Here is a 27522-nt window from a genome sequence, read left to right on the forward strand (position 1 = left end):
TGAGAGAAGTGAAGGAAGGGAGAAAAAGAAAAAGAAAAAAAAAGTGAAATTGAAGAGAAGAAGGATAATATGTGGTTCCATTATTTTGTGGATGCCATCGGATGCGGGTGGACGGAGCGGGAGACGGATCTCCCTCACCCCCCCTCCCCTCCCCTCCCTCCCTCCCTAACCCCTGCTAAGACCCGAACTCGGCCGTGGTTCGCTCCCTCAGCGGCGACTCGAGCTGCGAATCGACTGTGAATGCTCTTCTTCAAAGTGGCCATATATAAATAGATATATAAATATACATATACATCGCTCCAGGTACTGCCGAACGCTCCAACGGAACGAACGGAACTCGCAAAGAGACGAGTCCGCTTTTCCGGTAACAGCGTGGCGTCGGAAGCGGTCGGTCGGTTGGTGGGTTGTCGGTCGGCCGTTACGCGGTTCAGTCGGCAATGTTTGTGTGGATGTTTGTGTCGATTACCGATAGCCGATGACACCGCGGCCGCAGACTACAGTGTACGGAGACTCGCTACATACCTGGATTCGTGTTTTACCTGCGCTATGAACTGCCTTTGAAATTTAGTTTTTGAAGGAAGCCATTTGACAAAAATAACCTAAAAAAAAAAAAAAAAAAAGATATTGACGATGATGGCTTTTTCACAGTGCAGTAGTCTTACATTTAAAAGAAAATAATTCTACTTAACTATTTACAAAATGTGATAAGAGAAATAGCAGTTAGTGAGACGAGGGTTATGATGCATAAAGAATAGCAAATGATTTTATAATCTAATTCCAACTCATCCTTTAAGCGATTCTTAAAATTCCAGAGAAAAAAACAAAAACAAAACAAAAAAAAAAGGTCGAAGTGATAAAAATATACATGAAGAGCAACTGCCTTCATTAAAACCGTTACTTCGACTTCTTTGAGGAAAGAAAATTCAAAATTTGAATTCAAAGGACGAGCTTCAACATCTCTTTCTCTCTCTCTCACTGTGAAACCGTGCAATAGAATGATGCTATGTATATTAGAGACTTCTTACTTAGCAGTGGTTAAACTGTTTGGGAAATGAGTCTTTACTTAAATTAGTATAGGGTAATACTAGTGGTTGGTTTGTAATGTATAGTAAAATGAGGTGAAAACACTTTTTTTTCTTTTTTTTTTTTTACTTGAAAACGGAGCAAATGGAAAATAGGACAGATATCCCGTAGACGGAATAGGTAACCCGAAGAAAGATCAGATTTCCTCAAGAAAGGTCATTTCGTGGGAGGAACATTTTTTTTTTTAATAACCTCTCTGGGCTTTCAGTCTTTCGTTACACTCTGTGCCTTTTAAGTGTATATTGTTTGAGTTGCATATGAAAAAAAGTATCATCAAAGTTCGTTAGGAATGTCTTCAAACGAATTTTTATTTCCATTGTACATAGGAAAATGTTAAAGTTGCCTTTACATGTGGCTTATACAGATCCGCCATTTTTTTCTCAGCGATTTTGGCGGGAAACCTGCGATGACGTCGAGAATATTCTGTTGGATAACGGGATTATGTATAAAAAATCTTACCCATTTCTTTAAATATGTGAATAATCCATCGTGGTTATTCATCTGTAATTGATATTTCGTGATGTACGTACCTCTCTGCTAATTTATTTTCTCTTTCGAACTTTCTCCCGCGGAAAGTCTCCATTTTCTGTAAGAGAACGTGAATTGCAAACGAAAAAGTACTCAGAAATACGGCTTTTTCTCTCGCTTTCTCGAAGGTAGATTGTTTTACACTAATATATAAAGTAAATATTTCTTTTTTTATACTGACATATCGGTGGCCTTCTGGTATATGCATGGAACTGTTATTATTAATATGAGGGCGAAATGGCATTTAAAAAAGGCGTCTTCTTGTGTATCTGGTACAGACGTCATTTTTATTTTTCATATTACGTCTATTCACTCGGACTAGGAGAGCTTGAGATTTTGAAAATAGTTTTATTTGTGATATTCTTTATCTTGTTAATGAAATCATATTGAAATAAATTGTTAAGAAATCAACTTGATCCGGTTTTAGGTTAATTGTAGAATCTTCAGTGGATTTCATAAGTATCAAGTGTTTGTATATTGTGTTTTTCTTTTGAAATGTTCTGGATATATTAATAGACACTATATATCAGTTCTTTATTACTATTATTATCATCGTCTGATCAAACACAGTAAATTATAAAGCTCCTCCCTTAAAGAGAAAAAGAAAATTAAAACAGGAATTGAAGACGTCACAGATCGTGTTCTTCGCGCCCAATTCCTCTAGCACTTGTGTGTGTAACAGAAAGGCAGCGTTTGTGTAAATAGTCCTTCGATATACAGATAACTTACGTGTTTTTTATTATTATTTTAATTTTTTGCTCTTGTGGTGTAGGTGAAAAAAAAGCTTAATAAGTGGATGTGTGGTAACTCTGCGCTACACGAACGCTCCCTGAAGAAGAAATAGAAATACCCGGATGTTGATTTGGCCGACTGCTAGTGTGACTCGTATGTTTCGAGTCGATAAGATATTTTCATTCGTGTTTCAAAATGTAAACACGTGGACCAAGAACCTACCACACATTCGGCAAATTAGTTTGAACAAACTAAAGCGACAGACCTTGAACGAAAGTTGCTGTACAGTATATCCGAAAAGAAAAAAAAACATCTAATAGAGATGGAAACAAACGGAGCTGTTTCTCGGGGCAGTTCAAATTCAGGATAATATTGTATACAAATAAACAGGAAATTACGCAGAAAAGGGAACAAAAAAACAAACAAACAGAAATTCTCCAGAAGTCCAGACACACACCTTTTCATATGCGCTTGTCATTAAAAAAAAAAAGAATTTCCATAACATTTCTATCCAAAAACAAGAAAAAAAAATCAAGCTTAGTTTAGTTAATCTCATTAAACACCCCTCCCCCCCTTTAAAAAAAATCTTTTTAATCTGATGATAAATTTACTGACTCATATATATATTAATAAATATATATACACACACACATTAATTATGTATATCTAAAAAAATGCAATAATGTAATGATCATTTGTTACCATGAAGGGCGAGCATAAATATTCGTGTAAAGCTTTAGTCCCCCCTGGAATAGAAGAGAAAATGATAATAAAATCTGTTCAGGGGAAATATCTCGTTTTCTTTCTCCTTTTTGTGAATTGTGGTTTATTATTTATTGTTATTGTGACTCTTTTTGTTTTATTTGTAGAAGTATTGTTTTAAGTGTTGTTGTTGTTGTTTGTTGTGTTACTACTATTATCATTGTTATCATCGTTATTATCATCATTATACGATATTTCTTTCATCAATATTATCATCATTGTTATAATCATTATTATTCTGCTATAATCATAAGAGTATTCATATGATCATCATAATAATTATCACTGTCATTATATTCATTGGCATAATCATAATGATACAAGGATGAAAGAAGAAAGAAAGAAACAAACAAAAAAAAGGAAAAAGAAAGAAAATCATTAGAAAAACAAACAAACAAAAAACATGAACAATAATTCATAAAACAACAACAACAACAAAAACAACAACAAACCAAAGAAGGATGATGAAACAATTATAAAAAGAATATATAAAATCTAAAAAAAAAAAAAAAAAAACATACGTACAGATACATTTAATCTTATTTGCTAATTCATCAACCGTAAACAGTAGCAAAAAAAAAAAAAAGAAATAAGAAATGCAAAATAAATAAATAAATAAGAAAAAAATAAATAGAAGCAAGTAGTGTTAGAGTGGACAAAAAAACTCGACCCTGTTACAGCTGATTAGAGTTGATTAATGCGCCACGAGACTGTCAATTGTTGCGGTGCCACAACACGCATGCGCGCAAAGTGCTGCAGTGTAAACAAGGTCCTCTCTCTCTCTCTCTCTCTCTCTCTCTCTCTCTTATTCTATTTTTCTCTCTCTCTCTTACACACACACACACACACACACACACAGAAACACACACACACATGCATATATATATATATATATATATATATATATATATATATAGATATATGTGTGTACATATAAATAATACATATATTATATATATATATATATATATATATAATATATATATATATATATATATATTCGTGTGTGTGTGTCTGCGTTTAAGTGTGCATGTGTGGGTGTGCTTATATGTGAGTGTGTGTGTGTGTGTGTGTGTGTGCGCGTACGCATGTATGTATATCACACACACACACACGCACGCATATGCATGTGTATGTGTCCGTTATTCCTAATGTCTGTTTTACGTCTCTCTTTCTTTTCTACAGTTATCCATTCTTTCCCTTTCGTATTATTACTCACGCCTCCATTTCCTCTCTCTCTTCTTCTCCTTCCTTCGAATACAAGGATAAATAAAAAAAGACGTATAATTTCTTCTCAACCATTTATTTGGATACTTTTATTTTCAGTGACAACACGAGATAAAAAGAATTATAATGATATATTTTCATCTTTATTGCAATGAAGACAAAATCAATTGCAAATCAAGATGAAACTAGAATCACAAATCAAATTAAATATATATATATATAAAGCATATCCATACTTTCACAATTTCAATATCAACAGATTTTTATATTTTCAAATTTCGAATGAAAAAAAAAGAATAAAAAATCATAAATCTGTGTTCTCTATGATGATATAAAAAAAAAAAATATGAATTGCAGAAAGTTGATATGTCACTCTATATTCGTGTTGCAAAAGTTGCTTTTCATGATGTCAATAGCTTCTCAAAATAATAATAACTTTCATTTCCTAATTAGACTGCATGGTCATCAGCTCCATTTTGTGTTCGTTAAACGTCACTCACTCTAAAATAAAAATAGAAATTATTTATCAACAAAAACCGCTCCATTTAATGCTTTTGATAATCATTTCGATAGACATTATCATAACAACAAACCCCATCATTAATAACAACAATAATAACAACATTAATAGAGATATCATAACAATCTATGACTTTTTTATATAAATATCATCAAACTGATCTTACGAAACTGAAACACATAAAAAATCATTTCCTTATATCAAAATTTATAACTATTCCACAAAGACGCTCGTTATCACAACCCTGACTACAACTTTTTATTTTATTTATTTATTAATTTCATTTTTATTTATTTATTTATTTTGTTCTTTTTTTTATCTTTTATTTTATTTTATTATTATTATTTTTAAGAATAACTTTAATTTGAATCTTTAACTATACCTGGAATTAGTGGCTTATCCTGTCGTTGGCGGAAGCGTCCAGCCTGGAAGTCAAATTAAAGTGATTATAATTGTTATTCTTGTTATTGTTGTTGTAATCGTTGTTGTTGTTTTTTGTTATCATTACTGTTATCATTCTTATTATTCTTATTATTATCCATATTGTTACTATCATTATTGTTATCATTAATATCATCATTAATATTATCATTAATATCATCATTAATATTATCATTAATACCATTATCATTAATATCATCATTAATATTATCATTAATACTATTATCATTAATATCATCATTAATATTATCATTAATATCACAATTAATACTATTATCATTAATATCATCATTAATACTATTATCATTACCATTATTGGTAGTAATATCATTATCCTTAGTATCATTGTTACTGTTATTGCTATTGTTATCATTATTATCATTCTCCTCATTATTTTTGAAATCATCAGTATTATCATTATCACATGAATCATCATACTTGTCATAATTACTCTGCGAATCAACCTGATCTCAAAGTGATAATGACAAAAAAATAATGATAATGATAATAATGCTAATAATAATAATAATAATAATAAACCTAAGAACAATAATAACAGCCACAATAATAATAATAATAGCAATGACCAAAAAATAAAAACAATAACAATAACAATAATAACAACCGACCTCAAAAAAAAAAAAAAAAAAAAAATCACCAAAAACAAAATCGAATCGCTTACGAACCCACGAAATTGTAATGGAGTTGGAATCCTCTGTTTACGACGGAGGAATCGGTGACGAACCTCACTCTGACATGGTTGCTGGACGAGGTCACGGCGGGGGGGAGGTCAGGGCCACACAGGCGAGAGCTGGAGAGAAAGAGGGAGTCGATTTTGAAGGGGGGGGGAGGGAAATAAGTTTTTTTTTTATACATTGTAGACCTGTATGGTTTGTACAAGAGGTCATGGGGAATTCAAAACAGAGGGAGAGAGAGAGAGGGAAAGAGGCAAAGAGGGGGAAGAACGAGAGAGTGAGAGACAGGAGGCAAAGAGAGGGAAGAGTGAGGGCGAGAAAGAGGGAAGGGGAGAGAAAGAAAGAAAGAGAGAGAGAGAGAGAGAGAGAGAGAGAGAGAGAGAGAGAGAGAGAGAGAGAGAGAGAGAGAGAGAGAGAGAGAGAGAGAGAGAGAGAGAGAGAGAGAGAGAGAGAGAGAGAGAGAGAGAGAGAGAGAGAGAGAGAGAGAGAGAAAAAAAGAGAAAGTGAGAGAGAGAGAGAAAGAAAGAGAGAGAGAGAGACAGAGAGAGGGTGAAAGAGGCAAAGAGGGGGAAGAGCGAGAGAGTGAGACAGAAGGCAAAGAGAGGGAAGAGTGAGGGCGAGAGAGAGAGAGAGAGAGAGAGAGTGAGAGAGAGCGAGAGAAAGAGAGAGAGAGAGAGAAATAAAAAGAGAGAGAAATAGAAAGATAAATAAATAAACAGAAAAAAACTCGAAAGACTGACCCTCCAAGAGGTTCCCCAGGCGCCTCCACGTCGACCAGCTCGACGTAATCACACACGCAAGAGCCGCATCGCTCGACGTCGAAAGCCAGGAAGGTGAAGTCGATGAGCGAGCCTTCCGGTGCCAACAACTCCCACTCGCACGAGAGCCCATTGGTGTACAAGTCCGGCGAGTAGACGCTGATAACCCCCGAGGACTCCGTCAGAACTACGAGAAAGGGGGGAGGGTGAGAAGGGGTGAGGGGGAAGGGGGGAGGGTGAGAAGAGGGGGAGGGTGAGAAGGGGGGAGGGAGTGAGAAGAGGGGGTTAAGAAGAGGGGGAAGGTGAGAAGGGGGGGAGGGAGTGAGAAGAGGGGGAGGGTGAGAAGGGAGGGGGGAAGGGTGAGAAGGGAGGGGGGAGGGGGGTTAAGGGGTGTTGGGAAGACATACAGAGAGGCTAGAGAAAGAGAGAGAGAGATAGAAAGAGTGGGAGGAAGGGAGGCGGGGGAGGCGCGAAGGACCTCTTAAGGACGCGAAGGGACGCACGAAGGACGAAGGACGAAGGACAAGGATCCCTCAAGAGGCGAGAATCAACCGGCGAAGGATCCTAAACTCTGGCCTTTGATAAAAAAGAAAAAAAAAAGAAAAAAAAGAAAAAAAATCCTTCAAGAGGAGTTAGGATCCTTATCTGACTCACAAGACTCTGAAGGATTCTTACGGGTCAAGTCGTCGCACAAGGGACTGGGACTCGTCGTGTCTATCCAGAACCCTGTTGACATCATAGTCGTCGTGGTCGTCTCAGTGGGCGTCGTTCCCCACGTGGAAGTCGTTTCTTCTGTGGATGTCGTTTCTCCTGCGGCGGAGGAGGTCGTTTCCCGAGTGGATGTCATTTCTTCTGCGGCGGAGGATAATGATAATAATGCTAATGATAGCAATAATAATAATAATAATAATAATAATAATAATAATAACATCCATAATAATAACAGCAATGATAAAAAACAATAACAATAACAATAATAACAACCCTCCCCCCCCAAAAAAAAAAAAAAAAATCACCAAAAACAAAATCGAATCGCTTACGAACCCACGAAGTTGTAATGGAGTTGGAATCCTCTGTTAACGACGGAGGAATCGGTGACGAACCTCACTCTGACATGGTTGCTGGACGAGGTCACGGCGGGGGGGAGGTCAGGGCCACACAGGCGAGAGCTGGAGAGAAAGAGGGAGTCGATTTTGAAGGGGGGGGGGGGATAAGTTTTTTGTACATTGAGAGAGAGAGGGGGGAGGGGTAATTGCGCGCGCGCGCGTATGTGAGAGAGAGGAGGCAAAGAGGGTAAAAGAGTGAGAGAGAGAGAGAGAGTGTGTGTATGTGAGAGAGGGAGGAGGCAAAGAGGGGAAAGAGTGAGAGAGAGAGTGTGTGTGTATGTGTGAGAGAGAGAGGAGGCAAAGAGGGGAAAGAGTGAGAGAGAGAGTGTGTGTGTATGTGTGAGAGAGAGAGGAGGCAAAGAGGGGGAAGAGTAAGAGAGAGAGAGAAAGCGAGATAGAGAGAGAGAGAGAGAGAGAGAGAGAGAGAGAGAGAGAGAGAGAGAGAGAGAGAGAGAGAGAGAGAAAGAGAGATAAAGATAGAGAGAGAGAGGGGAGAAGAGGGTGGGAGAGAAAGAGGGAGAGAGAGAGAGAGAGATGAGGGGGGGAAGAGGCAAAGAGGCAAAGAGAGGGAAGAGTGAAGGCGAGAAAGAGAGAGAGAGATAGAAAGAAAGAGAGATAAAGAAATAGAAAGAGAGAGAAACAGAAAGAGAAATGGAATTAAGACGAGAAAGAGAAAGAAAAAAAAATCAAAGACTGACCCTCCAAGAGGTTCCCCAGGCGCCTCCACGTCGACCAGCTCGACGTAATCACACACGCAAGAGCCGCATCGCTCGACGTCGAAAGCCAGGAAGGTGAAGTCGATGAGCGAGCCTTCCGGTGCCAACAACTCCCACTCGCACGAAAGCCTATTGGTGTACAAGTCCGGCGAGTAGACGCTGATAACCCCCGAGGACTCCGTCAGAACTACGAGAAAGGGGGGAGGGTGAGAAAAGCTGAGGAGGGGGTTAAGGGGTGTTGGGAAGACATACAGAGAGGCTAGAGAGAGAGAGAGAGAAAGATAGAAAGAGTGGGAGGAAGGGAGGTGGGGGAGGCGCGAAGGACCTCTTAAGGACGACACAAAACTAAGAAAAAAAGAAAAAAAAATCCTTCAAGAGGAGTTAGGATTCTTATCTGACTCACAAGACTCTGAAGGATTCTTACGGGTCAAGTCGTCGCACAAGGGCCTGGGACTCGTCGATTCCATCCAGAACCATGTTGACATCATAGTCGTCGTCGTGGGCGTCTCAGTGTATGTCGTTCCCCACATGAAAGTCGTTTCTTCTGTGGATGTCGTTTCTTCTGGGGCGAAGGTCGTTTCTTCTGTGGAAGTCGTTTCTTCTGCGGTGGAGGAGGTCGTTCCCCAAGTGGTCGTCACTGCAGTTGAGGTTTCTTCAGAACAAAAACTTGATGTAAGTGTACTTGTAAGTGGGATTGCACATATAGCTATAGATAATGCTTATCAGTGAATCTTGTTTCGTTTTCAATCTTATCTATTCGTTTATATGTTTAAACTATCACCCCCCCCCCCTCTCTCTCTCTCTCTCTCTCTCTCTCTCTCACCGAATTTGTATTCAATCATGATTTGTATTGATCTTAAAGAGGAATTCAAAAGACAAGCTATTTACAAAATTTTAAACTAACTCATTTTGAACAATTTACCACTACCACCACCATCACACCCCTCATCATCACCATCTTGTAGTGATAATAATAATATGAAGACAGGTCGAGTAGCCGATCGGTCTCACCACCGTACCTGTCAATATTACGGCGCGGGTTCGAGTCCCGGTCAGGGAGGTAGAATTTGTATATCTATATTAAATGCGTTACTGCATTCTACCATCTATCTCATATATATATATATATATATATATATATATATATATATATATATATATATATATTACTAATCTTAATGTCTTATTAACATTTATATTATCATAAATCACTTTCAATTAGGCTGGCTATTCATTAAGCCTTTATCAATTCCCATTTAATCCTTCCCAGCTTTTATCCTCATTTCTAAAAAAAAAAAAAAATCTCCTTCGTTTTATACAAAGACCTAACACTTTGCAACAGCCAACAACACCATAACAGATAAAAAAAAAAAAAAAAAAAAACGACATAACTTACCATAGACGGTCGTAAAATAGAGATCGAAGCCTTGACCAACGACGGAGGAATCAGAATGGAACCTGACCACGACCTGGTTGCTGAAGGAGGTCACGGGTTCTGGCACTTCGCTGCCGCACAGACGACCCCTGTGGAATGGGAAGGGACCGCGTCTGGTTTAGAAGAACCGTTTATGTGTTTGGAATTTTTGAAATGTTTTTTTTGAGAGGGGAGTGATTTCGGATGGGGATTTTGGTGTTATTGTGATGGACACTTAGATATCTGTAACACTTACTTAACGAAAGGTAAAGTGTGGTAGCTATGGGGAGGGAGGGAGGGAGGGAGAGGGAGGTTAGGGAGGGAGGAGGGAGGGGGGAGGGGAGAGGGAGGGGGGGGAAGGGAGGGAGAGAGAGAGATAGAAAGAGAGAGAGAGAGTGAGAGAGAATGAGAGAGAGAGAGAAAGAGAAGAGAAGAGAGAGAGAGAAGAAAGAGAGAATGAGAGAGAGGAAAGAGAGAGAGAAAAGAAAAAAAGAAAGAGAAGAGAGAAAGAAAGAGAGAGAGAGAGAGAAAAAAGAAAAACAGAGAAGAGAGAGAGAGAGAGAGAAGGAGAGAGAGTGAGAGAGAAAGAGAGAGAGTGAGAAAGAGAGAGAGAGAGAGAGAAAGAGAGAGAGAGAGAGAGAGAGAGAGAGAGAGAGAGAGAGAAAGAGAGAGAGAAAGAGAGAGAGAGAGAGGGAAAGAGAGAGATACTATACAAGAACAAACGAAGATGAAAAAAAAAAATATAAAGAAGCTTAAACAAATAAAAAGATAAAAAAAACACATTAAAGTCCGAAAAAAGATAAAACACCCCCCACCCCCCTCCCCCAAAAAAGAAACAAGAAGCCCCCCCCTACTCACCCCACCCCCACCCCCACCCCCAACGCATCCAAAAAACAAAAACCCACTCACCCTCCGAGGTAATAACCGGGCCTCGACAGATCCTCCAGCTCCAGGTAATCAAAGTCGCAGTTCGAGTGAGACTCCAAGTCGAAACTCCCGAAGTAGAAGTGAACCAGAGCTCCTTCCTCCACCGTCACCCTCCACTCGCAGTCCATGTCGTTCTCGTAGGGGCCGGAATGCACCGTCGGACTGATGCTGCCGTGTTGGATATCCATGGCTGGCCGGTGTGAGGAGGAGGGCGTGAGAGGGCGTGAGAGGTCGATAAATGGAGGAGAGAGTGAGAGGGCGTGAGATGGCGTGAGAGGTGGATAAATGGAGAGAGTGAGAGGTGGATAGATGGAGGTTTGTGGAGGAGGGAGTGAGAGGTGGATAGATGGAGGTTTGAGGAGGAGGGAGTGAGAGGGCGTGGTCGATAGATGGAGGTAGTGAGAGGGCGTGAGAGGTGGATAGATGGAGGTAGTGAGAGGGCGTGAGAGGTAGATGGAGGTAGTGAGAGGGCGTGAGAGGTGGATAGATGGAGGGAGTGAGAGGGCGTGGTCGATAGATGGAGGGAGTGAGAGTGCGTGGTCGATAGATGGAGGGAGTGAGAGTGCGTGGTCGATAGATGGAGGTAGTGAGAGGGCGTGGTCGATAGATGGATAGATAGATAGATGGAGGGAGTGAGAGGTGGATAGATGGAGGATTGGGGAGGAGGGAGTGAGAGGGCGTGAGAGGTGGATAGATGGGGGTTTGAGGAGGAGAGAGTGAGTGGTAGATAGATATAATTTTATGTAGAGAAGATGAATGTATGAACGAGATAGGGTTGATGAATAAATGAATAAATGAGATGAATATCCGTGTAAATTGAGGTAAGTGTAGATAAAGGTTTAAATGAAAGTGAATGATTTTTTTTATAGAGAAAGATAAATGTATGAATGATATACTGATAACAAATGAATAAATACGATAAATAAATGAGCTAAAAGTAGATAGAGGTTTAAATGAAAGTGAATAATTCTATATAGATAAGAAAAAAGTGAATAATCCCATATAGATAAAAGAAATGTATAACTAAAATTATAAAAAATGAATAAATAAGATAAGAAAATCAAGAAACTAAATAAATGAATGAGTCTAATTATAATGCCTCAATTTATTTCATGGATATACCAACCATGATCGTCTTAGCAACTTATTAAACATTACCATACAGTTCTCACATCATTACCAATAGTTCTATAGTGAGTCTAGAAAACGCCTCAATATTAAGAGAATTGTAATTATAATCAAAATGGGGAGGTTTAGGGTCTGGCGCGCATAGAAAACGAGCATCGGGAGGAAAACGGGAGAAAAGTTACCGTTTTTCGAGTTTTATTGCATTTTGAAATGTATGTTGGCAATTGCGAGAGCTATATTAATGGATTTTTATGATTACAGAGAAAATGTATAAAATGAATGCATATGATAGCTAAGTAAATGGCAAACGGTAGTGATAATGATGATGATGATGATGATGATGATGATGATGATGATGATGATGATGATAATGATGATAACATTAATGAAAATAAAATAATAACAATAATGATAATAAAAAAGAATGAAAAGAAGAAAGAACGACCGATCAAAACGAATACAAACAAAAATAAACAAAAACAAATGAACAGATTGAAATGGAGAAAAATAAATACATAGAACAAAAATAGACATGAATAGACAAAAACAAATGATAATACATAAAAAAATAATCAACCAATTAATACCCAAAGAACCAAATTAATTAAATTGATGCAGATAATCCACCATACCGACTATTCCGCTACACATATTTGGCGAGTTCGAGTGGTCAGGAGTTGTCGTTTCTGTGCCAAGGAAAGAAATGAAATGATTTAGACTTTGGTGTGTGTATGTATATGTATATAAATATATATATATATATATATATATATATATATATATATATATATATAGAGAGAGAGAGAGAGAGAGAGAGAGAGAGAGAGAGAGAGAGAGAGAGAGAGAGAGAGAGAGAAGGAGAGAGAGGGAGATAGATAGATAGAGAGATAGAGAAAGAGAGAGACAAAGAGAGAAAGAGAAAGAAAGAAAGAGAAAGAGAGAGAGAAATAGAGAGAGAGCGAGAGAGAGAGAGAGAGAGAGAAGGAGAGAGAGGGAGAGAGAGAGAGAAATAGAGAGAGAGAGAGAGCGAGAGAGAGCTAGAGAGAGAGAGAGAGAGAGAGAGAGCGAGAGAGAGCTAGAGAGAGAGAGAGAGAAAGAAAGAGAGAGAGAAAGAGATAGAGAGAGAAACATTTCTGCCTTTATCAATATCTCTATTTATCTATCCAAATCACACAACCATTATTCAATACAATCTACTCTATGAGCGTTGCACAGTGCTTCTCCCAATCATGCACTCAACATATGAAAACATCCTGCTACTAATTCATCCATCCATCTGATACCAAACCCAAAAACGAATCCCCCGGAAACCCTCAAGGAAAACATGCCAGCTCACCATCGATAAAGAAAGCCCCATAATAGAGGACGAAGCCTTGGCCAACGACGGAGGAATCGGAGTGGAAGTTGACCTTGACCTGGTTGCCGAAGGAGGTCAGAGGTTGTGGCAATTCGCTGCCGCACAGGCGACCTCTGAGGAAGATAGGTGTTTCTTTGTGTTAATGAGATGCTTTTGGTGATAGTGAGAGGGCGTATTGTATGGGATGTAGAGAGTAAAAAAAGAGAGATTCGTGATGTGCCATCAAACCCTCTTCGTCAAAGGATTAAAATCTGTTTTAATAGATTCGTTTCTTCTTTTTTTATAATACATGTAGCAAAATAGGAAACATTTGAGTTACGACTCTATTTTAGCATCTCTGACTTCTCTTCTAATTCTAAAACCCTATTTACAAATTAGATATAAAAACAACAACAAAATTAACGGAGTTACACATTCCTCTTACTCCAGAAATGGTCTCACAAAACACGGAGACTCACCCTCCAAGAAGACTACCAGTCGACATGTCCAACAACTGCAGGTAGTCGAAGCCACATGGATCGCTAAACTCCAAGTCGAAATCCAAGAAAGTAAACACTATGACAGTGCCTGGGGGAGTCTCCACCAGCCACTCGCAGTCCATGTTGTTTTGGTAGGTGGCGTTGGTGGGGGCTACGGTGATCAAGCCGGTCACTTCCCCTGTTTCTGCAGAGAGGCAGAAAGTAATTGCTTCATTACATTACGACAAGGAAATTGTATTGTCTTCTGTGGACTGCGAAAGCGTGCTTGTATCTCTGTAATGCAAATAAGTCACTTAGAAATATGCAATACTTAGAAATACGCAATGCAATTAAGGCATTTGGAAATTTGCAATTAATTTAAAACACTTATAAATATGCAGTGCAATTGAGACACTTAGAAATATGCAAGATCTATGTCCTGGATAAAAAATCGTAGTGTGTTCTTGATATAATACCATCCTGTGTTTTCTGTCTTTAAGAAAAAAAGAGACACATGAATGGGAAAGGATTATATCCTCTGACAGTTACAAACACAAAAAATAGTAAACTACTCATCATCATACACAAAACAACCGTCATTCTCTTTCATCCCTACCCTTGGCGTTTCTAACATTATAGTACATCGTCGAGGCTACACATTAAAAATATATATATATGACCAACACCACTATGTACAGTAAGGGCCTGTTTACACGAGGCGCTTCCAACGCACGTTAGCAAACACGGTGTTAGCAAAGTCAATGGTAGTCTATGGAACCGGTTACACGTGACACGGCGTTTTGCCTGACGCCGCATCAACGTCGGGGTCCCTTGCTAACGCCGCGGTTTGAAAGCAGCGCACTCTCTAATTGGCTGGGCTGCTACCAATGAGGAGAGAGAATGCACGTTACTATGGCAACCCCTGTGATACTCCACGTGGAGGAAGTTTTCAATCACTTGACACGCACACAGCTCTTCAGTCCCATCACTGGCAGTCATGGAGGAACAAAGGCTTGAGACAATAGACACTGACCTTATTAATGAAATCGAAATTGTATACTACAACTGAGCAGCAACATGGCTTTCTCCCCTTTCCCCTGACATTAACAAAATTCCTTCTCTCTCTAGCTAGTAGTTTTCTATCTTCCCAAACTTGATTTTGCATATTTTTCCCTTGCATTGTTTGGCACAGACACACATATAACGCACGCACAAACACAAGCGTCGCGTTGACGCCACGTTTGAAAGCGCCTCGTGTGAGCGGTAGTTTCTAACGCCGCGTTTGCTAGCGCGCGTTGGAAAGCGCCTCGTGTAAACATGCTAAGTCGAGACCAAACAAGTGCAAAAGCAAACAACCAATACGGATCGTTGGTTCCTACTAACTGCTTGTTAATCCTTACCGTATGACCCATTGCAGAGGAGCGGCGAAGGGGATGGCGAAGGATAGTCAGTCGTCGATTCTGGGGCGAAGAAAAAAGAGAAAGTATTGATTTGATGCATATAGAGGTAGACGAATATGTTTGACTTTCGAGATGTCAAGTTGTAAAGATGTCTTGTGCACATATACCCTATTAGCTTCTATGTAATGTATATATAAGATTGTGTATATGTAAAACCCTGAAGAGATATGATTTTGATAGGGACTCGTGAAGTAGACTATAAACTTCTGTGAACGCTACTTACTGTTTTGTCCTAGATTTCCTCTGTCTCTGTCTCTTTCTCTTTCTGTCTGTCTCTCTGTTTCTCTCTTTTCTTTTTCTTTCTCTTTCTCTCACTCTGATTGTGTATAAGAATTCACCATGTTTGAAACACACGAAAATTTAACGAAATCCAAATGCTCACCAGGGTTAAAGAATGTATCGTAGAAGAGGTCGAAGCCTTGGCCAACGACGGAGGAATCGGAGTGGAACCTGACCACGACCTGGTTGCTGAAGGAGTTCATGGGTTGTGGCACTTCGCTGCCGCAAAGACGACCTCTGAAGGAATACAGATGCCTCGTATGTTAATGAAGCCTATTTATATGATTAGTTAAGGGACGTAGCACAGTACTATGTGATGTGCAGATAGGGCCTTGGAACGTTCTCGAATAAATACTTCGTCGATCTTCGTATTTCACTGATTGATTGATTATCTGATGACAAACTGATCATTATCGGAAGGTCTACAAAGAACAAACAGAAGAAAAAACACGAACACAACAATAATAAAAAAGAAATAAAACAAAGAAGCAGAAACGCCACTTCGTATACCTCCAACGGGTTTCAGACCCAAACTACTTACCCGCCGAGATAGAGACCTGGACTCGACAGGTCTTCCAGCTCCAGGTAATCGAAGACGCAGTCCGTCGAGTTCTCGAGGTCGAAGCTCTCGAAGTGGAAGGAGATGAAGGTGTTCTCGGGCGTCGTCACCCTCCACTCGCAGGCCATGTTGTTCTCGTAGACGTCGAGGTAGGTGGGCCTGATGTAGCCCGAGGCACCGTTCACCTCTGCAGTCAATGTGTCAAGTTCTTAAGCCATGTCGTTGAGAGTTTATAGGTATTTTTTCCGTCATCATAGGAACTAGGTCGTATATATAACACCGATCATGATTCATGTTTATAGATAAGGCGAATAGGAACTATTACTGGTTCCTAGGTCTTACCGTATGTCCCATTGCAGAAGGGCAGAGGAGGGGGAGGAGGTAATCCTGGATAAAAAGATAAGCGGTTATCTCTTCATGCAATTGTGAACTTTCATCAATATAGATAACTACGAATGTGGATGATTTTTGAGACACTTTTAAGTAGTGTTCATAGGTTAATATCGCACTCGTGTCAAGAGGAAAATGACTACTCGGCTATTGCAAAGCTCAGTGTATGCACAGTAGGATTTGCCTAATGATTAGAGTTTAAAGGAACTAGATCATCGCTAATCCGGATTCCCTATTGCAAGATTGTTGACTGCAAAGATTATCCCCCAAAGAGACATGAATTTCCAACGACTGATATGTTCTGTATCAATATTGAATACCTGCGTGTGTTTGTGAATATTTACCCTTTTTCGGAATACACTATAACCTCGACTAAGAAAAAAAAAATCTACCTAGGATGGAGACACGATTGAAATGGGGAATGGCTTACCAGTGAACAAGCTTTCGTAGCGAAGGACGAATCCTTGGCCAATGACGGAGGAATCGGAGTGGAACCTGACCACGACCTGGTTACTGAAGGAGAAGATGTCGGCTGGGACTTCGCTGCCGCACAAACGATCTCTGGAGAAGTATTTGCGTTTGTGAAACATTTTTTTTGGGGGGAATGTCAATTGTGAGAGGGCATAGCTTACGAATTGCAGTAGATAATTGCGATGTTTATATATTGTTTTCAAAAGGGTTCGGGATTATAGTGGTTCACATCCTTGACTTGATTTACGTTCATCTAATAAACAAGAAAGATATAAGAAGATCAGGCCATAAAAGATAAAAAAAAAAAAAAATAATAAAAAAAATAAAATACTACTCACCCTCCAAGATAAAAGCCAGGGCTCGACGGGTCTTCCAGCTCCAGGTAATCGAAGACGCAACCTGTCGAGTTCTCAAGGTCGAAGCTCTTGAAGTGGAAGAGAATGAGCGAACCCAAAGACACCGTTATCCTCCACTCGCAGTCCATGTCGTTCACGTAAGAGTCGTTGAAAGTAGGCCTGATGTAGCCCAAGGCTCTGTTCCACTCTGCAGCCAATAATAGATCAGGTTCTTGATCCATGTTACCAAGAGTTTGTAAGAACGGTTTGGTCGCTAAACTTACGCAAACTTATAATTAACTTGCCTGACGAGGATTCGAACCTTTGCCACTCTCAGGTATGTGCCAGAAAGTAATAAACCAACTAGATCACACGACCCAACAAAAGGATCGTCTAGTTTAGAATCTTACTTGCTCTCTTGTCTGTCTGCTCGTGCTAGTCATGCTAGCGAGGTTTTACAGACAATCCCCATGGGCGCTCGGCGGTATTGGTTCAGAAATTCAAATGCAATGTCATATATCCTGAGGTTTCACAAGATGCAATAATAAAGTTAAACGAGTGGTTCAGAAATGTAAAATAATATGTCAGATATCCTGAAGATATGCCATGACATTAGTATGAGGGGAAATCAAATAAGATCCAAATTGGACATTCCTTTTGTTGGGTTATGTGTTCTAGTTGTTTAGGTACTGCTCTCTGGTTCATACCCAAGAGTGGCAGAGGTTTGAGTCCTTGTCAGTGAGGTTAGTTATATCTCTATGTCAATGCGTTACTTGATCATTCCATCCTTTTAAACAGACTTGTATATATACAAATAACTATGATTAATATCTTCTTATGAACTGAGATTGCAGATAAGAGCAACATAAAGGCACGTAAATAATGAGCTCCTAAGAACTAATCAATTCCCACCATATGTTCCATTGCAGACGAACGGAGGGAGAGGAGGAGGAGGCGGGATAGAGACAATATCGAAGTAGAGGACGAAGCCTTGGCCAACGACGGAGGAATCGGAGTGGAACCTGACCACGACCTGGTTGCTGAAGGACGTGATGTCACCGGGCACTTCGCTGCCGCACAGCCGACCTCTGAAAGAACAGAGATTTCTATGTCTCGGATTTCCATGGGAATGTTTTAACAATGGGTAGTAGTAAAGGGGGGTAGTAAAGATATGCGATGTGTATATACCTAAGTATTTCTGAATTGAACAGTTCCTCAACTTTATTGTGTTTTTGTTATGATTTATTAACCGTTTGATTATCAAAATGCCATTGTAAGATGGTCCAGCCCAGGGGGTTCTTATACTGAGCGTGAGTAAAATATAAGGAGTGCGAGTCCGGAGAAAAAAGGTAAGAATTTCTCACTATTGGGCATTACTGTGTACAGCTTTCTTTTCTTAAAAAGAAAGAAAAAAAAAAAAAACACATTTTTCAGTTTTTCTTTTTCATTCAGGAGGCGTGGAGGCAAGACCAACTACAAGAAGGGGCATGGAAGCAGAACAATTAAAGGAGCATGAAAATAATAATGATAAAAAGAACATAAAAAATATAACAACGCCCTATACACCCTCGACGTATCCCCCCCCCCCCCAAAGACACTCACCCTCCGAGAGAAATCCCAGAATTCGACATGTCCTCCAACTCCAGGTAATCGAAGACACAACCTGAGTCCTCCAGGTCGAAGCTCTCGAAGTGGAAGGAGATGAGGGTGTTCTCAGGGGTCGTCACCCTCCACTCGCAGGCCATGTTGTTCTCGTAGGAGCCATTGGGGAAGATCGCCATGATGTGGCCGGAGAAGCTGTTCAGCTCTGTAATCAACATGCAAAGTTCTAGAAGTCATGTGATCAATGTCCTATAGGACCACTTCCATCATCAATAGAGGACGTTCTCCCATGTCGTATTTATACAAAATGATTGTGTTTTATAATTTCTTTCAAGGAGAGTCTGAAACATTGAGAATATCAAAGGATAAGAAATAATAAAAAAAAGGCAATAAAGTCGTGATTATCCTCTACCATAAGTTCCGTTGCATTTGTGCACGGGAGGGGGAGGCGGGACGTAGATGGAATCAAAGCGGAGGACGAAGCCTTGGCCGACGACGGAGGAATCGGACCGGAACCTGACCACGACCTCGTTACCGAAGGACGTGATGTCGCCGGGCACTTCGCTGCCGCAGAGACGCCCCCTGAAGGAACACAGATGCCTCGGGTGTTGGTGAAACGTCATTAAGTCATTAAGAGTCATTATTCAGTCATTAAGGGACGTAAGGAACACATGAAGTGGAGTTAAGAGGCGAGATAAGTGTTGAGATCGTGACGGACGTTTCTGGATTGAACTTTTCGACTTTATTATTTATGCGATTGAGTAAATATATAACGAATGAAAATGAAAATGGTCGTAAGTCAGAAAACACACACGGAAATACTATCACTACTGCCACCAGTATTAATGGAAATAATAACAATAGCGATGATGATGATGATGACGATAATGATAATGATAATAATGTGACGATGATGATGATGATGATAATGATGATGATAATGATAATGATAACGATGCCGAAACAGACCAAGAACACTCACCCTCCGAGATAAAGACCTGGACTCCACGGGTCTTCCAGTTCCAGGTAATCGAAGACGCAGTCCGTCGAGTTCTCGAGGTCGAAGCTCTCGAAGTGGAAGGAGATGAAGGTGTTCTCGAGCGTCGTCACCCTCCACTCGCAGTCCATGTTGTTCTCGTAGACGTCGAGGTAGGTGGGCCTGATGTAGCCCGAGGCACCGTTCATCTCTGCAGGCAACGCTTACAGGTTCTTGAAGGTGTTGTGGTGGCTTTGTCGTGTTGTGGTGGATTTGTCGTGTTGTGGTGGCTTTTGTCGTGTTGTGGTGGCTTTTGTCGTGTTGTGTTATGGTGGCGTTGTCGTGTTGTGGTGGCTTTGTCGTGTTGTGTTATGGTGGCGTTGTCGTGTTGTGGTGGCTTTTGTCGTGTTGTGGTGGCTTTGTCGTGTCGTGGTGGCTTTGTCGTGTTGTGAAGGCTTTACAGGATGGTTTTATTATCAGGTGTGTAAATCCGTGTAGGTTTGTCAGATTTAAAAACATGGTAGGCCTTCCTATATCTACAATAAGTAAAGTGGAGAATGAGAATGATAAAACAGTGATGGTTGATATAACAGTGATAGTTTATGTAACACTGAAGGTTGACATAACAGTGATATTTGACATAACAGTGACATCTGGCATAATGGCGATATTTAACACAGTGACACGGTGAGACCTATCATACCAGTGTTAACTGAAATAACAGTGACGATTTATATAACAGTGATAACTCATGATAAGTTCTTACCGTATGTTCCGTTGCAGAAGAGCGGGGGAGGAGGAGGGGGAGTTGGAGGGGAAGGGGGTGTGAAGATGTCCGGCGTTGTCATCTCTGAATAAAAGATAAGATTAAAACTGTTATTATTATTTTTTTTTAACCTTTGATGACTGTGGAGATTGGTCAATACGTGTGATCTTTGAGAATTTTTGTTTGTGCTTGTTTGTGTTTGTGTGCGTTTGGATGTGTGTGTGTGTGTGTGTTTGTGTGCGTTTGGGTGTGTGTGTTTGTTTGTTTGTGTGGGTGTGTCTGTAGGTGCGTTTGTGTGTATGTATGTCCTTGCATGTGTGTGTGTTGGTTTGTGTGTTTATGTGGATGTTTATTTGTGCATATGTCTTGCCTCGCCAAAACAATTTTTTCCCAAAAATACTCAACTCAGCTAAACTCACTCAACCCAACTCAACCCAACTCAGCTTACCTAAACCCAACCCAACCAACCCAACCCAACCCAACCCAAAACTCACCTCGTCCGGTCGGTGTGACGTAATGAAGTAAGACGAAGCCAGCGCCAGTGACGGACGAATCCGAGTGGAAACGAACGATTACGGAGACGGTGTGCGTGGTCGTCACCGGAGAAGGGGTTTCGAACCCGCAGAATTTCGTACTGTAGAAGAGGGAGGGGGAAGTGGAAGGGAGGGAGGGGGAGGGGGAAGTGGAAGGGAGGGAGGGAGGGGGAAGTGGAAGAGAAGGAAGGGAGGGGGAAGTGGAAGGGAGGGAGGGAGGGGGGAGTGGAAGAGAAGGAAGGGAGGGGGAAGTGGAAGAGAAGGGAGGGAGGGGGAAGTGGAAGAGAAGGAAGGGAGGGGGGAGGGGTAGGGAGCGAAAAAAGGGTGGGGGGAGATGGAATGTTATTGTGAGATACAGAGATAGATTGATGGATAGATAGAATATAAAAGACAAAATCAATGAATGTAGACAATTAAATTTGTAAAGATAAACAGTGACAATGATGAAAAACAAGCAATTAGTGTAACCAAACAATGATAAAAAGGAGCAATAAACAATACATGAAAATGAATAATATACGTGAATTAATAAAATAATTATCAGTAAATAAAACAATAAAAACACAAATAAAAAAATATCAAAAAATGAAAAAAATAACAGACGAAAAAAAAAGAAATAAAAAACAAAAATCAAATCTAAATCAATAAACTAATTAAGAAAAAAAAAGGTCAAACTTTCTCCTCTAACCTTTGACCTCTTCCATCCTGAGGCTCCAACTCCACAAAGTCGAAGGCGCATTCGCGATGATACTCGACATTGAGTCTCAGCCACACCAAGGTCAACTCATGACCTGGTCTGACCTCGATGCGCCACTCGCAGTCCATGTTGTTTTCGTAGAAGTTGACCTCTGACCCCACGTTGACCACGCCGTAGGTTGAGTTGATTTCTGGGGAGGTGGAGGAGGAGGGAAAGGGAGGCGGAGGGGGGGGGGGTGATAATGGTCTTTAATATTGGTATCGAAATGATCTGTCATCATTATCATTATCTTTATCATCACCACAATCATCACCACAACCATCATAATCATCATCACTATCACCATCACAATCATCACTATCACCATCACAATCATTATCATCACCTTATCACCATTACCATCATCATCAGCAGCATCAGTATCACCATCCTTATTACCATCATCATCATCATCACCATCCCTATCACCATCATCATCACCATCACAATCACCATCATTATCACCATCATCATCACCATCACAATCACCATCATTATCACCATCATCATTATCATCATCATCCCCATCCCCATCATTATCATCCCCATCCTCATCCCCATCATCATCATCATCATCATCACCATCCTTATCACCATAACCATCATCATCAACATCATAATCACTACATACAGAAAAAAAATAAAAAAAAATTAAAAATCTCCAAAACTCATTCAATATTTTACCTCTCTCGCCATTGCAGGTTGGTGGTGATTGTGTTGTGGTTCCAGCTGCAATATGAACAAGATGCATTGCAACAAAAGTAGGGGGAAAAACGTTTTAAATGAAAATGCAATATTAGGGAGGGAAAGGTTATAAAAAATGAGTGCAAAACAAAGAAAAAAAAAAGTTTTAAATGAAAATGCAATATTAGGGGGGGAGAGGTTATAAAAAAAGAGTGCAAAATAAAGGGAAAAAAACGTTTTAAATGATATCGCAAAAGAAAGAAAGAAAAAAGAAAAAAAACGTTTGAGAGAGAGAGAGAGAGAGAGAGAAATAGAGAGAGAGAGAGAGAGAGAGAGAGAGAGAGAGAGAGAGAGAGAGAGAGAGAGAGAGAGAGAGAGAGAGAGAGAGAGAGAGAGGAGAGAGAGAAGAGAAGAGAGAGAGAGAGAGAGACCGAGGAGAGAGAGAGAGAAGAGAAGGCGAGATAGAGAGAGAGACAAGAGAGAGAGAGAGAAGAGAGAGAGAGAGAGAGAGAGAGAGAGAGAGAGAGGGAGAGAGGGAGAGAACGGGAAGAGAGAGAGAGAGAGAGAGAGAGAGGAGAGAGAGAGAGAGAGAGAGAGAGAGACCGAGAGAGAGAGAGAGAGAGAGAGAAGAGAGAGAGAGAGAGAGAGAGAGGAGAGAGAGGCTGAGAGAGCGGAGAGAGCGAGAGAGAGAGATGAGAGAGAGAAGAGAGATGGCCGAGAGAGAGAAGAGAGGAGAAGAGAGAGAGAGAGAGAGAGAGACAGAGAGAGAGAGAGAGAGAGAGAGAGAGAGAGAGAGAGAGAGAGAGAGAGAAGAGAGCGAGACCACGAGGAGAGAGAAGAGAGAGAGAGAGAGAGAGAGAGAGAGAGAGAACAGAGAGCGAGAGAGAGAGAGAGAAGAGAGAGAGGGAGAGAGAAAGAGAGAGAGGGAGAGAGAAAGAGAGAGAGGGAGAGAGAATCAGAGAGAGGGAGAAAAATAGAGAGGGAGGAGAGAGAGGAGAGAGAGAGGAGAGAGAGAGGAGAGAGAGAGAGGAGAAAGAGAGGAGAAAGAGAGAGGAGAGAGTGAGGAGAGAGTGAGGAGAGAGTGAGGAGAGAGAGAGAGGGCCAGAGGAAGAGAGTGGAGAGAGAGAGAGAGAAGAGAGAGAGAGAGGAGAGGAGAGAGAGAGAGAGATAGAGAGAGAAAAAGAGAGAGAGAGATGAGAAGTGTGAGAGAGAGAGAGAGAGAGAGAGAACGAGAAGAGAGAGAGAGCGAGAAGAGGAGAGAGAGACTGAGAGAGAGACGAGACGAGAGAGAATGAGAGAGTACGAAAGTGGAGAGGAGAGAGAGAGAGAGAGAAGAGAAGAGAGAGAGAGAAGAAGAGAGAGAGAGAGACAGAGAGAGAGAATGAGAGATGATAGAGAGAGAGAGAGAAGAGAGATGAGAGAGCGAGAGAGAGAGAGTGAGAGAGAGAAGAGAGCGAAGAGAGAGAAAGAGAAACAGAGAGAGAGAGAAACAGAGAGAGAGGGGGGGGGCGGAAAGAGAGAGAGAGAAATAGGAAGAGGAAGAGAGAGAGAGAGAGAGAGAGAGAGAGAGAGAGAGAGAGAGAGAGAAAGTGTGAGAAGAACAACCAAAACCAGAAGAAGAAAGAGAAAAGTAGAAGGCAAAGAGGAAGATGAAGACGAAGAAAATAATTAGAAGACAAAGTAAAACAGGTAAAGAAGACGAAGAAGGAGAGGACAACGACGAACAAAAAAAGAGAAAAAAGAAAAAAAGAGAAAAAAAAGGCAAAATAAGACGACGGAGAAGAAGATGGAGTAAAAGAATAATAATAATAGAAAAAAAAAACATATATGATAACAAGAAGCAAAAAAAAGAAGAAGAAGGAGACCACGAAGAAGAAAAGGAAGACGAAGAAGAAGACAAAGAAGACGAAGAAGAAGAAGACGAAGAAGAAGACAAAGAAGACGAAGAAGAAGAAGACGAAGAAGACGAAAAAGACAACGAAGAAGACGAAGAAGAAATAAAAGAAGACGAAGATAAAGACAAAGAAGAAGAAGAAGACGAAGAAGAAGACAAACAAGACGAAGAAGAAGACAAAGACAACAAAGAAGAAGACAAACAAGACGAAGAATATGAAAAAAAAAAAAAAACCTCACGTGTCGGCAGGCAGCACATGCACTGGTCGCCCTCGCATCCCGCGCTATCGATGAAACCCGAAGGACAGTCTCTCACACCCCTGACGCAGGAGCCGCCCCTCGCCTCGCACCTCGGCGTGATCCTGCAGGTGGCGCAGCACATGCATCCTTCTCCCCTGCAACCGCCGTGCAACACTTGCTCATCGGGGGCGCAGCTCGACTTGCAGACGCCGTTGTTTTGCAGGCATTGGGGTCGCGTCTTGAAAGGGCATTCTGGTGGGTAGGTCGGTGGGGGGATGGGGGGATGGGGTAGGGGGGATGGGGGTGATGGGGGGTGGGGTAGGGGGTGATGGGGGGTGGGGTTTGGTTGGTGGGTAAAAAAGGTTTTAGGGGGGGTGATGGGGGGTGGGGTGGGGGGATGAAGGGAATTACGGAGGGGGTGATGGGGGGTAATTTTTGGGGGTTTGTTGTTTGGGGGGTGTTGGGTTTTGGGAGTTGTGTGGGGGGGGTGGGTTGGGGGTGGGGGTGGGGGGGGGGTCAAAGTGGGGGGGTGGAGTGGGGAGCGCTCCTCTCACAACGGCCCGCCCCCCCCCGCCCGTGGGTAGGGAGAGAGTGCGAGGGGGGGGGGAATATGTGGGAGGGTAGAGAAAGGGGGGAGGGGGGTGATGGGGGGGTAATTCGGGGGGTGGGGAGTGAGTGGGGTGGGTAGGAAGGGAGTGTGAGGGGAAGGGGGGTGGGGAATATGTGGGAGGGTGGAGAAACGGGGAGGGGAGAGGGAGAGGGATGGAGAAAAAAGGAGGGAGGGTTTGAGGGGGGAAGGGTGATGTGGAATGGGGGAAAGGGGTAGGGGGGGGATAGGGGAAGGGGAAGTAAGAAAGGAGAAGGAGGGAGGGTTTGAGGGGGGAGGGGTGATGTGGAATGGGGGAAAGTGGAAGGGGCAGTGGGGAAGGGGGGATAGTAAGGAGGGGTGAAAGTGAGAAAAAGAGAGAAACAAAAAGAAAGATGGAATCAAAGAAAGAACAAAAATAACGAAATAGAATAAAAGATTACAAAAGGAAGATAACAATATACTGAATGAAAAGAAACATAGAATTAGAATAAAAATGATTGAATAATAATAATAATAACAATAATGATAATAATAATAATAATAATAAATACAAATAAGATTAAACGAATCACAACGAAATAAAATTCGATTAAACTAAATCAATATCGAAAACAAAACAAAAGAAATCAAACTTAATCGAATCCAAATAAGAATCAAACTAAATAAAACCCCTCAAGCGAACAGCGACTCACCATCACAGCATAAGTCCCCCCCATCGTCACACGCCCCCGCCCCCCCGAGGGAGTGGCACACCCAGGCGTTCGAGGGGAGACACCGGCCGCCGTAGAGGGCACACGACCCGCTCTGGGGGTGAGGGGAATTGGGGTGAATATGGGGTGGGGTGAGGGGTGGGATGTTGGGGGAGCTGGAAGAGAGGACTTTGGGTGCGTTTTGAAGGGTGGGGGTTTTTAGGTTGTGGTTGTGTGTGGGTTTGTTGTTTTTTGTGTGTGTGTGTTTGTGTGTTTGTGTGTGTGTGTGTGTGTGTTGTATTTTGAGATATTATCAGACTTTCAAAAAAATATATATATATATATGATTGACAATTACAGCAAAATCAATCCCTACTAACAAATATCGATAACTAGGAAAAAATGCAACAAAGACAAAACGAATGATGAAAAAAAACACACACAAAAAAAATAATGAAAAAAATACCTTAGCAGTTTTCGCAGCCTCGACCACCTCAGCATCGATACCGACCAAAACAAAGACGAAAACAAAGACCATCAAACGTCTTATTAAGACCTCGACAAAGACACTCGTAGCCATGACGACGGTCTTTGGTCTTTCTCCCATGACGACGGTCTTTTGGTCTTTCTCGTCTAGACGGAAGTGACCTCAAGACGTAGCTAGCTGATCTTAGACGTCAGAAACTTCAAGGGAATTTTTTTTTTGGAAATATGTCTCGGTGTCCGGAGAGGTCCGAGAAGTGTGGTGGTGATCGTCTTCGCTGTAGGGTTATATATGTGTGTGCTGGGGTCGGGGTGGTGGGGGAGGGGGGATGGGGTTTAGGGGGGGGGGGGGGGGGCAGGGGGGGGTGGGGGGGCGGGGGTGGGGGTGGCGGGGGGAGGGAGGAACGAGGGGGGGGGGGTCGGGGGGGGTGGGGAGGGGGGAGATGGGGTTTAGGGGGTGGTAGGGGTGGAAAAGGGGGGATGGGGTGGAGGGAGATGGGGTTTAGGGGGTGGTGGGGGTGGTGTAGGGGTGGTGGGGGTGGAAAAGGGGGGATGGGGTGGAGGGAAATGGGGTTTAGGGTGGTGGGGGGGGGAGACTCGGGGTTTAGTGGGTTTGGTGTGGGAGGGGGGGAATGGGGGGGGTCTCGGTATAGGTGTTCGGGGGGTGGCTGGGAAGTAGTTCGGGGAGGAAAAGGGGGGTGGGGTGGAGGGAGATGGGGTTTAGGGGGGTGGTGGGGGAGGGAGATGGGGATGAAGAAGGGGTGATGTAGAGTGGTGAGGGAGAAGGAGTGTAGTTAGGGGATGGAGAGGGAGAAGGGGTAGGGTGGTGGGGGTGGAGAAAGGGTGGTGAGGGTGGAGGAAGAAGGGCGATGGGAAGGGGAGGAGGGAAGGGGAGAGGAGGGGAGAAGGGCTGATAGGGGTAGGGGAATAAAAGGGGTAATGTGTGGTGTGGAGTGGAAGAGAGGAAGAGAAGGAGAGAAGGAGT

At 41.8% G+C, this 27522-nt stretch overlaps 1 protein-coding gene across 3 annotated transcripts; it reads right to left on the minus strand.

Annotated features, from left to right (window-relative positions):
* Positions 1-4392: 4392 nt before the first annotated feature.
* On the minus strand, positions 4393-26801 carry LOC122248160 (cubilin). Of its 3 annotated transcripts, none has more exons than XM_086533732.1 (30): positions 26521-26801; positions 26058-26169; positions 24777-25028; positions 22644-22688; positions 21912-22110; positions 21185-21324; positions 20691-20774; positions 19931-20135; positions 19361-19530; positions 18949-19153; positions 18259-18434; positions 17350-17554; positions 16971-17101; positions 16493-16537; positions 16133-16337; positions 15695-15828; positions 15253-15312; positions 13853-14057; positions 13374-13507; positions 12670-12723; positions 10892-11099; positions 9965-10092; positions 8993-9205; positions 8551-8755; positions 7791-7915; positions 7422-7598; positions 6729-6933; positions 5980-6104; positions 5235-5277; positions 4393-4833 (listed from the first exon to the last, which is right to left on the minus strand). In XM_086533732.1, exons 1-29 carry the CDS (start codon positions 26659-26661, stop codon positions 5249-5251), a joined length of 4317 nt encoding a protein of 1438 aa, XP_086389858.1. In that variant the 5' UTR covers positions 26662-26801; the 3' UTR covers positions 4393-4833; positions 5235-5248. The 3 variants fall into 3 exon arrangements, with proteins under 3 accessions (XP_086389858.1, XP_086389859.1, XP_086389857.1); XM_086533733.1 differs by having other exon boundaries at positions 7422-7538; positions 8993-9220; XM_086533731.1 differs by having other exon boundaries at positions 8993-9220.
* Positions 26802-27522: the final 721 nt, after the last annotated feature.

Source organism: Penaeus japonicus, unplaced genomic scaffold, assembly GCF_977035675.1.
Source record: "Penaeus japonicus unplaced genomic scaffold, GWHDUDI00000001_assembly GWHDUDI00000039, whole genome shotgun sequence".
Taxonomy (NCBI): domain Eukaryota; kingdom Metazoa; phylum Arthropoda; class Malacostraca; order Decapoda; family Penaeidae; genus Penaeus; species Penaeus japonicus.

Excerpts from the sequence above, each read along its gene's own strand:
- LOC122248160 (XM_086533731.1), bottom strand. The coding sequence starts at position 26,661 with ATGGGAGAAAGACCAAAGACCGTCGTCATGGCTACGAGTGTCTTTGTC. Across the intron at positions 20,775-21,184 it reads CGTCACACCGACCGGACGAG|AGATGACAACGCCGGACATC; the intron begins GTGAGTTTTGGG and ends TCTTTTATTCAG. Across the intron at positions 7,599-7,790 it reads ACTCCATTACAACTTCGTGG|AAGAAATGACATCCACTCGG; the intron begins GTTCGTAAGCGA and ends CCTCCGCCGCAG.